Consider the following 15,439-nt stretch of genomic DNA (forward strand, 5'->3'; position numbering starts at 1 on the left):
TTTGTTCAGCCCACCTGCTCTAGTCGCGAAAATACCCGTGGCTGCTACTAGTAATGTGCCTAAGCCATTCTAACATAATGGACAGATCCCTACACTGAACAGAACTATATTTACCCGAGGCTGTGTGGCCGCCACTGGGGCTTATGAAAAGGTGCAGGAGTGGGCTGTAGAAGGCTTGAACCGTCTCCTGCCCGCCAACTATATGGGGACTAGGCTTAAAATACATGCATAAGAGCACCTTATTATAAGTATTCTGAGCCCCGCCACTGAGCTTTGTATCTCCTTCCCATGGTCAACTCGCTGACTTCCAACTTGGGGTTTGGATACCTACTTCTTGTATCTGCCGACCTACAACATGCCTCAATCAGGGACACGCTTCTACGACTTCGAGTATAGTACGGTGATAAATAATGAAAGCCGAGGTGACTGTGTGTATATACCATTGATTATTTTCTTAGCAATGCTGATATTTACAAGTCGGTCCCACCGAATGCAAGTTTCCAAGTTTTCCTAAGTGGACTGCAAAGAAGCGCAGTCGGAGAAAAACAACTGGCATCGTATGGTCTGGCCTTCTACTCTGGGGATCTCTTTTAGGGGCAGGGATTGTCATCGCGGTCCTGTTCGTCGTAAGAACGGACAACAACGGCTTCGGATCGAACACGCCGGAATATGCGTTGTACAAGAATACTATGTTTAAGGATTGTTACACGTCTATGCCTGCCACCATGCTTGATTGCTCCTCTATCAAAGCCGTTCTACAAGAGGAAGACAGTCCGGGGTCTACCATGGCCTTCAGCCGTACCTCCTTGTCACTGCCGGGAAATTTGAAAAACAACAACTCTATTTACAGCTGGTGTGAAGTCATGAGCTGTTACAATGACTTCAAGATCATACCTTCCATACCACGTCCATCAGCTTTCTGGCCGACGGCTCTTGAATCATGGGATATAACTGCTATCACTTTCTTTCTGGCTTTTTGGCAATTTAAAGAGATGCATAAGGCATTATACAGCGACGAGACTACGCGCTGCAAAGGGTTAGAGTGGGATACTTGGCTAATCCTAGCCTGGGACCTCGCTTCTTTTATCTGGTGGTGCATTGGTTTTGGCAGGTTTGCCTTCATTCCAACACGATACCCTGCTCCATCCATGCTCGGCTGGGTTGCGATATGGAAATATTCTTACATGCTGGGTTATCACCCGTATGACTGTGTCCTCCGACGCGCTCCTAAAACGGCACAACAAATTACGCAGTGGACATTCAACATACTAGCAGCTCTGATGTGGATAGCTTCGGCATACATCTGTACATACAGCTTGCAAGCTGCTAGCAGAAAGTGGTCACCATATGACGCATACGACTGTCTCGCCTCTCGCATCGTGGAGGCACCCGGAGCGTCGACATGCTCAGCAGAGCAAATCTGCTCTAAACAGGCACTTTTCACCTCCTACATGTTCAAATTTGACCATCAATACTTCCCGGGTGTCACGAATTTTCTTGGTACTTTTATATCCCTTTCCATTGTTGCGCTAGCTATGGTATGCACCCTCGGTATCTTCCCGGTGATCAGTTATATGTTTAAAGGGGGTAGTGTTCGAAAATGGAGAGAAATAGCAGCAGCTCGATATGATGTTGGGTTTAACGGGGGTATATGTCTAGTATCGGTTGGATATATAATCTACGGTGCTTTGACTATGTTTGATGTGATCAACGCATTCAAATACAGTCGTGAGGGCCCGGTCGCATTTTATTGGGACTGCACCGCGTTGCATGTCAACGTGAGCCCGTGGCGGTACTATTTGGATGTGGATTCTGATCGAGTGGTGCGACTTGCCAAAATGTGGTTTAATTCATGAAGTTCGAAGAAAGGTTGTTTGTCCTTTCTCATTGAAGTTCGACAGGAAATTCTGATTTATGTGTGGCATGACTTGAACCGACCAAGACCTTCTCGTTTAGCAATTGGAATCCAACCACTTGGGATACAAGGACTTTTGCAAGAATTCTCTAATGCCGCCAAAACATCAGGTTCGGGATAAGAGTAATTTTAAGGTGCTAATACTATGAATGCCTATAGTTTATGATATATTAGGCTGATAAAGCTAATAACAAAATATCTACATACCATCGCAACGATTAAGACACACGTGATCATTCACGGTAGACGGGTAGGGTGATCAGTGGGTATAAAGTTAAGCCTCGTTCCCCACAACACTATCAAAACGTCCGCAAGGAGCCGCATATACAAGACCAGAGCGAATTTAGGGACAGGAACAGATGCATGGAGAGAAATTCCGCGCTTTAAGTCCATGATAACACACTGTCCTGGTCTTGGCCTCGCTCTAAAGATTCCCGCAAACACTGCTATGGTAAGATATCTTTCAGCGCATCCACAGGTTACCGAATGATCACAGTGCTAGTAACTCCGTCCTCTTTGGATTTCCAAAATAACGCTCTAGTTTCTGCTTTTGTTATCAGCGGGTCGTAAAGAATGAAAACGAGCAGAAAGAAGACACTACCGTCAAGTTCTAGCTCTTTTGGTCAGTCGCTCCGACCGTCTGAGTTCAGACCGGATACTGTCGTGTGACGATTTGCGTTTCACAGGTCCCACATCGGGGAAGCTACACGGTTGGTTCTTCCCGATGAAAGTCCCGACGCTATCTGTAGATTTCTGAGCAATAGTGTCGCTGGTCATCGAAGGTCTAGATACGCCATTACCAGGTGCTGGTGAATGAGGCTCGCAATCGGCTGAAGACTGTCCAGAGGAGAGGCAGAGGAAGCATTTTGGGTCGGCTCCCTCTGAGTGAATGCTCAAAACAACACTTCCAAAGAAGTCTTCTCGTTCCTCATAGTCTGAGGCTAAAGGGTGCCATCTTTTATAGAGTTCAATTGAAATTCGGCCGGTGAAGCCGTGTCGCCAATTGGCCCCCTTTTTCCATTCTGGAACGACCGATTCAATGATCGCGATGCCATCTGACCGCTTTTCATGGACATTAGCACTGCGATCGTCTTGGAGGACTTTATGGGAGAAGGAGAGGAAGCATTTTGGTTCTTCTTCTCTCAAATGGAGGACCGCAGCACCCCGTCCGAAGAGGATATCGTCGTGCTTGCAAATCTCTAGATTGCAAGGTATATCTGGCGAAAAGAAGGCTGTTCGGATGATTACTCGGTTGAGTAAAAATTCTATTGGCCATGCCGCCCCCTTCTGGAATTCTGGGACAGGCAATCGCATGGTCACACGGCCTCCTTCGCTTCGTCCTTGTAGCTGTAGCTGTTTGGAATCATTTATGTCACTGTCGGTCAGGTGACTACCATAGTACTTTAGCCGGCGGTAAGCCAACATGAATACAACATATTCTCTTCCCCCTACTTTCAGTAGCTTACAACTGGTAGCACGTCCTGGCCAAGCCAGAAGACCTTTTTCGACGGTTGGAAGACCACCGTCGATTAGACTTCGCCATAAACCGCAATTGGGGCCAAACCTTCGCCCCAACCCCCAAACCGTATTGGGTGCGGTTTAGAATCGGCAAACCGTAACCGTACTACGGTTTTTGATAGGTTCTATTAAGGCCCTAAAAAGCCTATTTATAACCTATTTTTATATAAAATCGAGGTCTTAGTATATATAATTCTGCTTATTTATCACTATAAATTATAGTTTTTTAACCTTATATTAGGTACTCTTCTAAATATTACCTTAAATAGGCTATACAATATTCAAATTTTAGATTGATTTACGGATATTATTAAATTAAGTTATAGTTATCTTATTTAGCCTTTTTTACTATTAGTTTTAAGTAAAAATAGTACGTTAAATTAAGTATTATAATTCTCTATATATTTTGCCCTAGAGATATATATTTAATATAGTATAATCTAAGTGATTTTCCTCGAAGTAAAAGCTAGGGTTCTATAGTTTATAATTTCCCTTATTAGTATACCTTAATTAGTATTATTCGATAGGGAATTCTATGTTACGATCTGATGATATCACATGCCAGATCTGTTTTTGATTAGTTTGCTTTATTCCAAATTTGTTTACTCTCGCTTAGCGAGCAAGGACAGGGTTTGCATGGTTTGCATAGATCTCTGGTTTGATTAGCTTTCTCAGAGCTCGCCAGATCTTGCCTCCTTTCTCTCTCTTTCTTCTCTGTCTTTAGTATTCTCGTTGAAATGCACTCTCTTGCTCTGCTATCCTGGCTCTGCCTGTAGATCTGGCTCGTCACATTCTATAGTTTAAAATTAGGTATTATTTTTAACTAGAAAGGTACTAAAGGTAAGACTATATCTAAATTTAAAGCTACTATTTTAATAATTATAAATAGTTATAAAGTGTTAAAAGGAGTTAGTAGATTATAATAGGTTATCTATAATTTATAGTAGTTCCTTTATTTACCCGCACGTGACCCCAACCTCGGTTGTCCCGCCTTACAAATTAAATTACTTCCCCGGATTTGTCCAGGCACTGCTACACATTTCCTTGTCCTTGACCCTAGAACCTCTTGTTCTCCGTATCAGCCATGAGCTTCACCTGGCGCACAGCACTCGGGTTGAGTGGGCTGTGGAGTCGCGCCGGGTAAGATCTCCCATTCAACTTGTATTTGAACATTCAACGCTAATATCCTCTCCGGATTAGACCCAAGGCCCTGAGACCCCGCTGTTCCCCCGCTGGTGGTTTGGTATGGATTCAATGCATCATACGCGCTGAAGTTGATTATAAAAAACTAACTCGATCTCTTTGTTCTGTTGTTCATAGATGACTGGCCACCGACATGTCACACCTGGTTCCTCAAGATTGCTGAACACCAAGATGGCCCGGAATGGTCTTCAGTCTGGTAGGACCAGGTCAGATATAGTTAATTTCCCAGGTAAAGCCAAAGAGGGCCGGGAAACAACGCTAAACTTGTAAGTTTGGTATAACTCCAAAGAAACTAAATAGCAACTAACTTGCATTTATAGTGGTCGGTTTTTCCTCAGGTTAGTGACCAAGGCATGAAACTAGAAGCTTGAACCCTTATTGATAACTTGCTGTCTACGACTAGAGAAAACTGCCAGTGTCCCAAATGTATTCATCCGGATACGATGCAGAGGATAAGCGACACTTTTTCGGTAGGAAATCCCACAGCTCCCCGTGACTACATTTTCTCTGATACTACATCTACAGATTCCGCAGGACGTTAAGATAGAGTCAATTGAGCACAGTGATAATATGGTCGAGGTCAAGTGTGAGAGATGGCATGCATAACTTTGACCCTTTTACCATCGCTAACACACCCACAGGGTCTGATAACCACTTGGGGCTTTATCCGTATGCTTGGCTTTATGCACACGCGCAGAAGGGTATTAACAAAACCAATCCGGTTCCATATCCGCCATTTGGCCTGCGGTAAGTTACTCAAAGCCAAGGGGTCAGAATCAGAGAATGAGGTTGACGCCATAGAAGGTCATTCACTCCAGTTATGGATCCAGATCAGAGTCCCAGAGTCAAATATGACGATGTTATGTCCGACGATGAATCTCTTCATGTTTGGTTGAGTCATATTGTAAGCTCCCTATATCTTGGCTTCTTGACCAAACTCGCTAACATATATGAAGTGGGATCAAGGATTTTGTTTTGTTGACGACGTTCCTATCAACCCAGAGGCCACTCAATATCTTATCGAGCGGATTGCATTCATCAGGAACACCCATTATGGTATGTACCCTAGACCCAAGATTCACTAATGCCTCATTCAGCTAACATAGCTTCAGGTGGCTTTTGGGACTTCACAGCCGATTTGACTTTTAAAGACACGGCATACACCAACGAATTCCTGGGTGCTCATACAGACAACACTTATTTCACAGATCCTGCAAGACTTCAGCTCTTCCATCTGCTATCCCATACCGAAGGATCTGGGGGAGAGAATCTGCTAATTGATGGATTTGCAGCCGCACATCAACTACGCTGTGAGAGCCAGGAGGATTATGCCCAATTGGTATATCATAGACAGCCGTGGCATGCAAGCGGGAACGAAGACATCTGCATCCAACCATCTGCCATGGCACCTGTATTCTCCATGCACCCGGACATGAATAAAATGTACCAGATCCGCTGGAACAACTATGATCGTGCACCAAAGACCAATTGGTCCGTATCAGAGCAGACCTCATGGTACCGCGCTGCGCGCCATTATAACGAGATCTTGCAGACCAGAGAAATGTGGACGAAGCTAAAACCAGGATCAGCACTCAGTAAGTCTTTCGTGCCATTTTGATGGCCCCTTCAGCTTACATGTTTTGTCTTAGTTTTCGATAACTGGAGAATGTTGCATGGCCGCTCCCAATTTACTGGAAAGAGGCGAATGTGTGGTGGCTACGGTATGTACTATCCGAGAGCACTCCTTTCATGTTTTTCTACTGACGAAGTGCTAGTCAACAACGATGACTACATTTCTCGACTTCGTCTGCTCAAGTTCGGCCGGAAAGAGGTGCTGGACAACCTGGGCAATGTCAGAAATAATTCCCAGAATCCTTACTACTTCATCTAGACTATGTGCAATACCTGGCAGAAAATAAATCGGCAGAAAACATTCACATTGTACAAACCAAAATTGATCCAAGCAGATAGAATCAAATCGCACTTGATTATAAACGTAGATCACATCACGTGATGCTCTATGGCTGACGTTGTTGGAGCTCGGCCACCGACAGCTCTTCCTCCCAGCAACCTTTTCTCATCTTCCCCCATCATTTTCCAAACTATCGACCTCCTGTCTTTTCATATCTGAGCTTCTGTTTTTCTGATCCCATAATCCCCAATTTCTCGATTCCGCCATGTCGACTCTTGAGGACCTCGACGACCTTGAGCAGGAGCAGAGAGACAAGAAGCAAGACCAGAACGATGGCGATGGCAAGAAGCCCGAAGGCGACGGCGATGCCGATATGAAAGACGCCGACAAAAATGATGAAGAAGAAGAGATGCTGGACGAGGATATCTTGAACTCAAGCACGGCAGACATCGTTACGCGACGGCGGATGCTGGAGAATGAGATGCGAATCATGAAAAGCGAGTTCCAGCGTTTGACGCATGAGCAGAGCACAATGAGGGAGAAGGTGAAGGATAATCAAGAGAAGATCGAGAACAACAGGTGTGCATTCACTCGTCCCCGTATTCGCTGTTCTGCAAGCCCGCGGAGCTTGATGGCCGGCTTGCGGATCGGCGAAAAGACGCTTTACCCTCAACAGTCTACTGACATTTTCATCTGCGATTACCTAGACAACTACCATACCTTGTTGGAAATGTCGTCGAGCTATTGGATCTTGATGTGGAGGCAGAGGCAGCAGAGGAAGGGGCTAATATAGACCTGGATGCCACCCGCGTAGGCAAATCCGCTGTCATCAAGACCTCCACCCGCCAGACGATCTTCCTTCCGCTCATTGGCCTTGTCGACCACGAAACGCTGAAGCCCGGTGACTTGATCGGTGTCAACAAGGACTCATATCTCATTCTGGACACACTACCGGCCGAGTATGACAACCGTGTCAAGGCAATGGAGGTCGACGAGAAGCCTACGGAGAAGTACACAGATATTGGTGGTCTGGATAAGCAGATCGAAGAGATCGTGGAAGCCATCGTATGGCCTATGAAGGAGGCAGAGCGCTTTAAGAAAATCGGCATCAAGGCCCCTAAAGGTGAGTTACTTTCTCCGTTCTGCTGTACTCCAAAGCTAACCTATTCATTTCCCTTCCCCAGGTGCTTTGATGTATGGACCCCCAGGAACCGGTAAGACGCTTCTGGCCCGTGCCTGTGCCGCCGAGACGAACGCCACATTCCTCAAGCTCGCCGGACCCCAACTGGTGCAGATGTTCATCGGAGACGGTGCCAAGCTTGTGCGCGACTGCTTTGCCCTGGCCAAGGAGAAGGCGCCCTCCATCATCTTTATCGACGAGCTGGACGCCGTGGGTACCAAGCGTTTCGACTCAGAGAAATCCGGAGATCGCGAAGTGCAGCGAACCATGCTGGAACTCCTGAATCAATTGGACGGCTTTGCCTCGGACGACCGCATCAAGGTCCTAGCGGCAACCAACCGTGTCGATGTGCTGGACCCTGCACTCCTGCGTTCCGGTCGTCTGGACCGAAAGATCGAGTTCCCCTTGCCGAACGAGGAAGCTCGCGCCAATATCTTGCAGATCCACTCGCGCAAGATGTCCGTCGAGGACAGCGTCAACTGGGCCGAGTTGGCTCGCAGCACGGACGAGTTCGGCGGTGCTCAGCTCAAGGCTGTTTGTGTTGAGGCTGGTATGATTGCGCTCCGGAAGGGTCAGAGCAAGATTGGTCACGAGAACTACGTCGATGCTATCGCCGAGGTCCAGGCTAAGAAGAAGGATACCAACATGGGCATCTATGTCTAGAGTAGATCGTCTTGCTTTTTATCCCCGATCCACACGTCCTTCTCTGCTTTGTTGCCTCTTTTTGATGTCTCGAGTCATCTCGTGTATGTATGCTCCCTCGGCTTGAATGGAAGCCGGTAATTCGTTATGCATGAATGGCGTGGACCTTATTATTACGATTTTCTTTATAATCCCAAGTAAACGGCATTTAATTATTTGCCGCGCCGTGACACTGTCTATATGGCGAAGCTGTACTCGTAGACATAATAGATATTCAGATTCTAAAGTCTTGTTTGATCGCTGTGCATTGTAGCGTGTAGCGCATATCAACAACTGCCACTATAATCACTTATGCATAGTGAATACCACAATAGTCCGAAGAATCCCAAGGACAAAAAAAAGATAAAAAGACACGCAAAGATGCAATGGTCATAAATCCATACCAACAACCGTGGCTCATCACACACACCAACACACCTTCCACCATGGGTTTTATATAGTAAAAGAACAGGAAAGGAAAAGAAAAGGAGAAATCACAGAGTCAAGACAAAGAAAAAGGCCCCAGTTCTAAGTCCTAATTCTTACCCTGGGTATCCTTAAGAGTAACAATGCGATTAAGCACCAACTTCTCATCAGTAGACTCGCGATCTACAGCAAAGTACGCAACACGCATACCCTGGAAGCGAATAGAGTGCTTATTCTCGCCAGGCTCCCCAGCACCCTCCTCCTTAGGCCACGGCGCCGAACGAGAGATATCCCGGAAGCCAGTCTCAACCATAGCATCCTTGAAGATCTCCTCGGAGTCAGGGTTGATATCAGCGAGGAAGCCATCCGGGTGGGCAGACGGATCCTCTGACTTGAAGAGCGAGTTGAAAGCACGGACCTCAGCGCGGATGGGGCTGTTGTGCGCGGGTGACTCGCCGATCCAGTGGATGAAGGACTTGGGTTTGACGGGGGCTTCGCCTTCGGCGGGTTTCTCGTATTTGGCGTGCACGCAGGTGACCTCGCCGGTGGCAGGGTCTGTTTCGAAGGAGGTCGCCGTGATGGGGTAGGGAACTTTGAGGAGGCCGACTGTCTTGCCTGGAGCGAGGCGGAAGTAGTCTGGTGAGTCGACGGCGCGGAAGTCGGAGCGCTCGATGTAGACTGTCTTCGTGAAGGGGATGTTGTGGGTACCGAAGGCTGGGTCCTTGGAGAAGGGGCAGTCGATGAGCTCGAGATGGTCTTCCGGGAGGTCGTCGATGATGACCTTCAGCGGCTCGAGGACGACCATCAAGCGTGGGACTGTGGTTTCAAGGTACTGGCGGACGATCTGCTCGAACTTGGCGACCTGGACGTTGGTGGTGTTCTTTGTTACGCCGAGATCGTTAACGAACGAGAGGATCGCGCCGGGGGGCACACCGCGACGGCGCAGCGCGATGAGCGTGTACAGACGTGGGTCGTCCCAGTCGCGGACATGTCCTTCCTTGACAAGCTGGATGATCTTGCGTTTGGACAGAACTGTGCCGGTGATGTTGAGACGGCCGTACTCGCGCTGGTTGGGGCGGTAGACCTCCAGCTTATCGCAGAGCCACTCGTACGAGACGCGGGAGAGCTCGAACTCAGTTGTGCAGAGCGAGTGCGAGATTTCCTCAATGCTATCACACAAACAGTGCGCGAAGTCGTAGGTCGGGTAAATCTTCCACTTTCCGCCGGTGAGGTGGTGCTGCTTGTCCTCACTGCCCATGATGCGCCAAGCGAACAAATCCCACATCTGCGGGTTCGGGTCTGTGATATCCTGCTTCATGCGCAGTGCTGCCTCGCCAGCCTTGTATTTTCCGTCGCGCATGGCGCGGAACTCGGCCATGGACTCCTCGATAGGTCGTGTGCGGTGGCTGCATGCGAAGCGTTCTCCGCCGCGCTGGCCGCCCTCAACCTCACCACGCTGGGCCTTGATCTCGGACTTGGTGCAATGGCAGACATATGCGCCATCACGCTGGATGAGGTCCTCTGCGAGCTCGTAGAGGCGGTCGAAGTTATCGCTGGCGTTGGTCTCACGCACAGGTGTGAAGCCAAGCCATGTCACAATCTCCCGGATGGCGTTGTAGTACCGCTCCTCCTCGCCTTCTGGGTTGGTGTCGTCGAAGCGCAGGATGCACTCGCCACCGTGGTACTTCGCAAATCCAAAGTTGATTGCGATGGCCTTGCTGTGGCCGATGTGAAGGTATCCGTTAGGCTCGGGCGGGAATCGCGTGCGGATCTTGGGTACGGTCTCGGAGAGGGGCTTTTCCTGGTACACGTCGTGCAGGAAGCCGACCTTGAACATGGCTTCGGGGTCCCGGGGGGCAGGAGCCTCCTTGGCCTTGGGTGCCTTTGGCTCTCCCTTTGATTTGGGCTGGTCCTGTTTTGCTGCTAGCTTGGCTGCCGCTTTCTTGGCCGCTGCGGCCTCTTTCTTTTCCTGACTCTTGGACTTCTTGGGGTGGAACTGTAGGCTCGGTGGCCTCCTTGGGCCTCTCAGGCAGGTCGACGGGCTTCGCGGGGTCCATTGCGACGGATGACTATTGTGAAAGCGAATGTGGGGGATATTTTTTTCGCAACGAGGGGCTCTTTGTATTCAATGCTTATCAGTTGACATTCGCTTATCGGTCCGATTTAGCCCGGGATGAGTCATCTTCTATCCTGCCGACACATACCGCCCTGGAGCCCCTTGACGCCACATTTTCCAGGTGTCAGAGTGACTATACAACGTAGGCCGAAAGGGCTATAGGGCTACCTGTTTTTACATATAAAGGATGAGTCATTTTATATGCTGTTCAATTATTATTATGTGGCCAATTCTGTACAAATATAGTACAAGGAGTTCGCAGACTCAAATAAGACAGAAAGAAGAACAGTGCACATTACCCTTCCAACGACGCGCCAATAATGATATAACAATGGAAGATAGTTCGATGACCAAGGTTTAAAGGGTATGAAGTCATTATGCAACGCCATCTCCGTCCATCTGACACAGCAGCGTGTGTATCATTAACCCTGTACAATGAGGTGAGAACCAGCGAACTGGATGATCGAAACGAAATGGGAAAAGAAGACCAGATAAGAAAAAGAAAGAAAACAACTGTGGGGTATATGGCGTAGGGTATATGTAGACAAGAAATAAAGGAGAAAAAAATTCGAAAGAATGAGTTAGAAAAGTTGTTTAATGTCAACGAGCTCTGAGTTGCCCGGACGGTCACGCTCCATGTGGAACCACCAGTCACGGCCGGCTTTGTGGTTCCAGGTTCCAGTGCAGGTATCCTTCTCCCAAGGCAAGGCCGAGCCCAATGCACTACTTATAGGCGTGAGTGGTGTCGTGGGTGTCGTTGGTGATGTGCCCGTCATAGATCGCCCACTCAAACTTCCCCATCCAAACCTGGAAATGCTGGATGAAGGCGACATGGGCTCCTCGGGAGGTGGGATGGAAGGGGTTCCGCTGTTGAAGCAGTTGACGCCTACTCCGGCAGCATATGACAGTGACTGGTTCGAGGCTAGCAGTTGCTTCCACCCAATCAAGCCACCGTCTAACTCCTGACCAGGGATATCAGGACGGAGAATGAAGTGAGGAATTGATGCGCCCGTTGCAGGATCCCGGAAACCACTACGGCCCATCAAAGTTGGCATGCGGAACTCGTAGACCGTTTTGGGGCCGTTGTGGTCATTATCCTTGTGTTTGAACCGCTCGCAGGCAGCCCAGATCCCGTAGTCGTCCATTTCCTGGTCGGGCTCGTCTTCGAATTGGGAGTTCTGCGCGTTGTCCGGCACATACGAGTCGGAGTAATCTTGGATCAGAACCGGCATGCCCGCCTCAGTGTCCTTAGCGGCCATGTCGATGAACGTTTGGGCACGAATTCGAGCTGAGGTCAGATTGTTCCCCGCCGGTAGAGCGAGCGGTCGAGTATTCACGGAACCGTGGGAGCTGCGAGGCAAGCTGTACCGGTCTGGTCGGAGTAAGGCTTGGCCCTTTAATATAGGACGGCAGACAGCCTGGAGCGCACCCGGGGGCTCCACGTCGGACGGTGCACGGAGAGCTTCCAATTGAGGGAAACCAGCGGAGATGATGCTTTGGGCGAGATGATAGTTGGGGGTATTGGATGGTTTTGTAGGCTTCTGGAAGGGGAGGGTATCGAGCTGGGTGAGGGCTGTGCCTGGGTCTGGGCATGCCACATCCCAGTGGAGATATTTTAGAGTTGATGAGGCAAGGATAGGCTGGAAGATCATATGGTCACCGGGCAAAGTTGGGCACTTTTCGGTTTGGACTATTTTGAACCGTTCTAGTCCTCGTAGTGACGCGAGGATTTTGGAAATGACTAGCAGTGACTCGACGTTTTGCTCGATCAGGACGAGTGTCCTGAGGGAGAGTGATTCAGGTCGTGAAGTGTACTGCGTGAGGCCAACATCTGTAATCCCGGGCAGGTTCTCCAGCCTTAATGACTCCAATGGTGGCAAGCACATCAATGTGTTATCATCAAAGGAGTCTTTGTTGAAGGAGGTAATGCAAAGGTTTCGCAACGAGGGAAGAAGGTTGAACATGCGCAGGGAGATGCTGGGCTCCAACGCACCATTTCCGTTCAAGCCATAAAGCATCATTGTCTCCAGACTCGTCCACGAGGTGTGGTAATTTAGAAACTCGAACATTTGGGAAGGACCCAGACTCCCAGGACAGGAGTCATCACGCGGAGACAGCTCCGATACTTCTGCGGGCTCGCCCAAAATCCATGTGTGCTCTTTGAGCTTTTTGCGGGTCGACAAAGCATGGGTCAGACGGTCAAATTCATGATGGTACGGGATAGATAAGCCCAGCAGGCGCTCCAAATTCGGGCACACCATGACCACGGATGCTACCAAGTCTCGGTACTCTTGCCACTGCGGGCCCTGTTTTGTCGTGGTAAAGAGCAGATCTAACTGAGGCACGCGTAGCTCATATACAAGGTTGGCCAGCAACTTCCGTTCGCGGAGGGTTCGTCTCAGGAGCTTCAGGCGACTCCCTCTCTTCAGACGATACTTCTTGAGTTGGGCGGGGGAGTCATTTCCAACAATGTGTATACTGTGGTATCTAGTATGGTATATTCAATCAGCAAACAATCCTGGTTTTCTTGATGACCTCCAATTAATCAAGGGGAGGACTCAAACTCACAGAGGACCTCTAACTGCCTTCTCCCAAGACCGACATGTCAAGGATAAGGCGTGTAAGTCGCGTTGAAAACACGTGGTGCATCCTGTCTGGTGCTGCCCTTTGTGTAACTCCTCTAAATGGTTGATTATCACTTCATAGACCTCATGCGGTATTCGGCGTTGAATCGGTTCAGTTAACTTGGGAAGAGAATTGACAGAGTCGCATTGGCGGTAAGATGAAGAGGGTGAGGATGGGGAATATGTGGTCGGCGCGGTTGAAGTGGTGTAGTTGGTTCTGTAGGATGATATCGAGGACGTTCGTGAATGAACGGTATAGTCGACATGGTTCTCGGGAATAGAATTGTAAGATACCACAGGGGTCTCTGTTCTAGTGGCGACAACACTCATTGTGAATCTGCGCTGGCATCGGAGCAAACGACGCGATACAGGAAAAAGCAATGTCAATTCCCAATAGGGAGGTGGAGGGGTTCGGGAATGTAAGGGGGAGTTCGGGAAATGGCGTAATATGTAGAGATCGGCAGATTCCAGCCGTTTTTTTATAGTCACAACGCACTTATTGAACAATCTCAAGAAATGAGATGAAGAGACAGCCCTGGAGAGTTGGAGTAAAATGGATATGTGAAAATGAGAGGATCAGAAACGCTCTAGCAACTAACATGGAAAATCAGGAAAAGAAAAAATAGGAAAAAAGAAAAGAAAGACAATTGTCAGTCGATCTCCCCCACATCAGGAATGAGTTGAAGGTCCCCGTGGACATACTGCAAGCCGTGCAGCGTGCCCAGTAGAAGCGGAGCACGGGATGGGCGGTTCAGGGGTTGGGGCCACATACAATTTTTATATACGAACCGGATAAATCGAATTGTAGTTTTTTATGTTACGATATACTCTGTAGCGTCTTGTAGATATAAAATAAGAACTACAATCCTCTAATATCCCTACAATATACACGAAGTACACTGAATAAGATGAATATCAAAAACATCCAAAGGTTCATGGACCTGACGCTATCGCCTATTTGGGTTTAACCTAGTGGGTCCATGTCGTACCCCTTTTCCTTTTTTTTTCCTTTTCCCTTTGCTTTTGCTATATCCGTATTATTGTACAACATACTTTATATGTTATACGGAGTAGTTATTATTATCTCTCGACGTGGTATGTTTTAGCTTAATACAGAAAGGTGTTTCATCTTATAGTACTCCGTAGTACTCCCAGATTATCCCCTTTCTATATCCAAATGGCCCAAGCGCATATCATCCTGCAGGCCAGTGAAATAGGCAATTGGGCGGCTCAGGAACATCTTTCTTACTTTTTGGCTTCGGATTTATTAGTACGACGTACTCCAGAGTGGTCTGCACGTCACTGCATGGCATAAAGGGATCGACATACGTACCACTATTGACAATATCAGCCTTGCCCATCCCGAATATCACCACCTATAATATCGTATCTAACCTTGGAAGGTCTACCTATTATTAAACCTAAAAACATGCTCGTGTCGACTAAGCAACAATCTCCCAGATCAATAGTTATAGCAAGATCGGCGAATGAACCACACCTTGCAAAAGACTCAACGCGTAGGACGGAGTACCGAGTACTTCCGCACCATTTCCCCTGCCTTGACATGTTACAATGTATATGTATTGCCAACCAAAAGCGGGACGCTTGGGTATGTATGTTTGTACCATACGTACAATATAATGTCTCAGTCTTCAGATGTTCTCTAACAGATCAGAATGTGGAAGCGTCTCACAGCTGAAACTCCGATCTGGTGGGGACACCCTGAGGGTCCAACTCCAGTACTGCGGCCAATCGCGCCATTTTTTCTCGGTATGCTGCCGACTATGCTGTACCTTGTAGGGCTTGAGAATGCTACTCTCGGGGCGTTCCTAGAATTTGGAATTCCATTTGGAAGGTCCGCTTG

General features: G+C 48.2%; 6 protein-coding genes across 6 annotated transcripts; 3 read left to right on the plus strand and 3 right to left on the minus strand.

Moving 5' to 3' along the window:
* Positions 1-725: 725 nt before the first annotated feature.
* On the plus strand, positions 726-1,856 carry N7519_001967 (uncharacterized protein; the record flags this gene model as incomplete). Its single annotated transcript, XM_057288745.1, has 1 exon — positions 726-1,856. The coding sequence occupies one exon, from the start codon at positions 726-728 to the stop codon at positions 1,854-1,856; it is 1,131 nt and encodes a 376-aa protein (XP_057149947.1).
* Positions 1,857-2,518: 662 nt separating this feature from the next.
* N7519_001968 (uncharacterized protein) lies at positions 2,519-3,229 on the minus strand (the record flags this gene model as incomplete). Its single annotated transcript, XM_057288746.1, has 1 exon — positions 2,519-3,229. The coding sequence occupies one exon, from the start codon at positions 3,227-3,229 to the stop codon at positions 2,519-2,521; it is 711 nt and encodes a 236-aa protein (XP_057149948.1).
* A 1,578-nt stretch (positions 3,230-4,807) lies between these two features.
* On the plus strand, positions 4,808-6,527 carry N7519_001969 (putative trimethyllysine dioxygenase TmlH; the record flags this gene model as incomplete). The annotated part of the gene is made up of 10 exons (XM_057288747.1): positions 4,808-4,832; positions 4,866-4,902; positions 5,040-5,106; positions 5,162-5,222; positions 5,278-5,383; positions 5,438-5,540; positions 5,593-5,692; positions 5,749-6,231; positions 6,286-6,357; positions 6,412-6,527. The coding sequence occupies 10 exons, from the start codon at positions 4,808-4,810 to the stop codon at positions 6,525-6,527; spliced, it is 1,170 nt and encodes a 389-aa protein (XP_057149949.1).
* A 286-nt stretch (positions 6,528-6,813) lies between these two features.
* N7519_001970 (proteasome regulatory particle base subunit RPT5) lies at positions 6,814-8,391 on the plus strand (the record flags this gene model as incomplete). The annotated part of the gene is made up of 3 exons (XM_057288748.1): positions 6,814-7,127; positions 7,256-7,671; positions 7,733-8,391. 3 exons carry the CDS (start codon positions 6,814-6,816, stop codon positions 8,389-8,391), a joined length of 1,389 nt encoding a protein of 462 aa, XP_057149950.1.
* Positions 8,392-8,944: 553 nt separating this feature from the next.
* On the minus strand, positions 8,945-11,065 carry N7519_001971 (glutamine--tRNA ligase; the record flags this gene model as incomplete). Its single annotated transcript, XM_057288749.1, has 2 exons — positions 8,945-10,904; positions 11,040-11,065. The coding sequence occupies 2 exons, from the start codon at positions 11,063-11,065 to the stop codon at positions 8,945-8,947; spliced, it is 1,986 nt and encodes a 661-aa protein (XP_057149951.1).
* A 467-nt stretch (positions 11,066-11,532) lies between these two features.
* On the minus strand, positions 11,533-13,905 carry N7519_001972 (uncharacterized protein; the record flags this gene model as incomplete). The annotated part of the gene is made up of 2 exons (XM_057288750.1): positions 11,533-13,438; positions 13,520-13,905. The coding sequence occupies 2 exons, from the start codon at positions 13,903-13,905 to the stop codon at positions 11,533-11,535; spliced, it is 2,292 nt and encodes a 763-aa protein (XP_057149952.1).
* Between the last annotated feature and the right edge of the window lie 1,534 nt (positions 13,906-15,439).

The sequence above is a fragment of the Penicillium mononematosum genome (assembly GCF_028829835.1).
Source record: "Penicillium mononematosum strain IBT 11891 chromosome Unknown utg000002l:1.0-8112719.0:1.0-8118358.0, whole genome shotgun sequence".
NCBI lineage: Eukaryota > Fungi > Ascomycota > Eurotiomycetes > Eurotiales > Aspergillaceae > Penicillium > Penicillium mononematosum.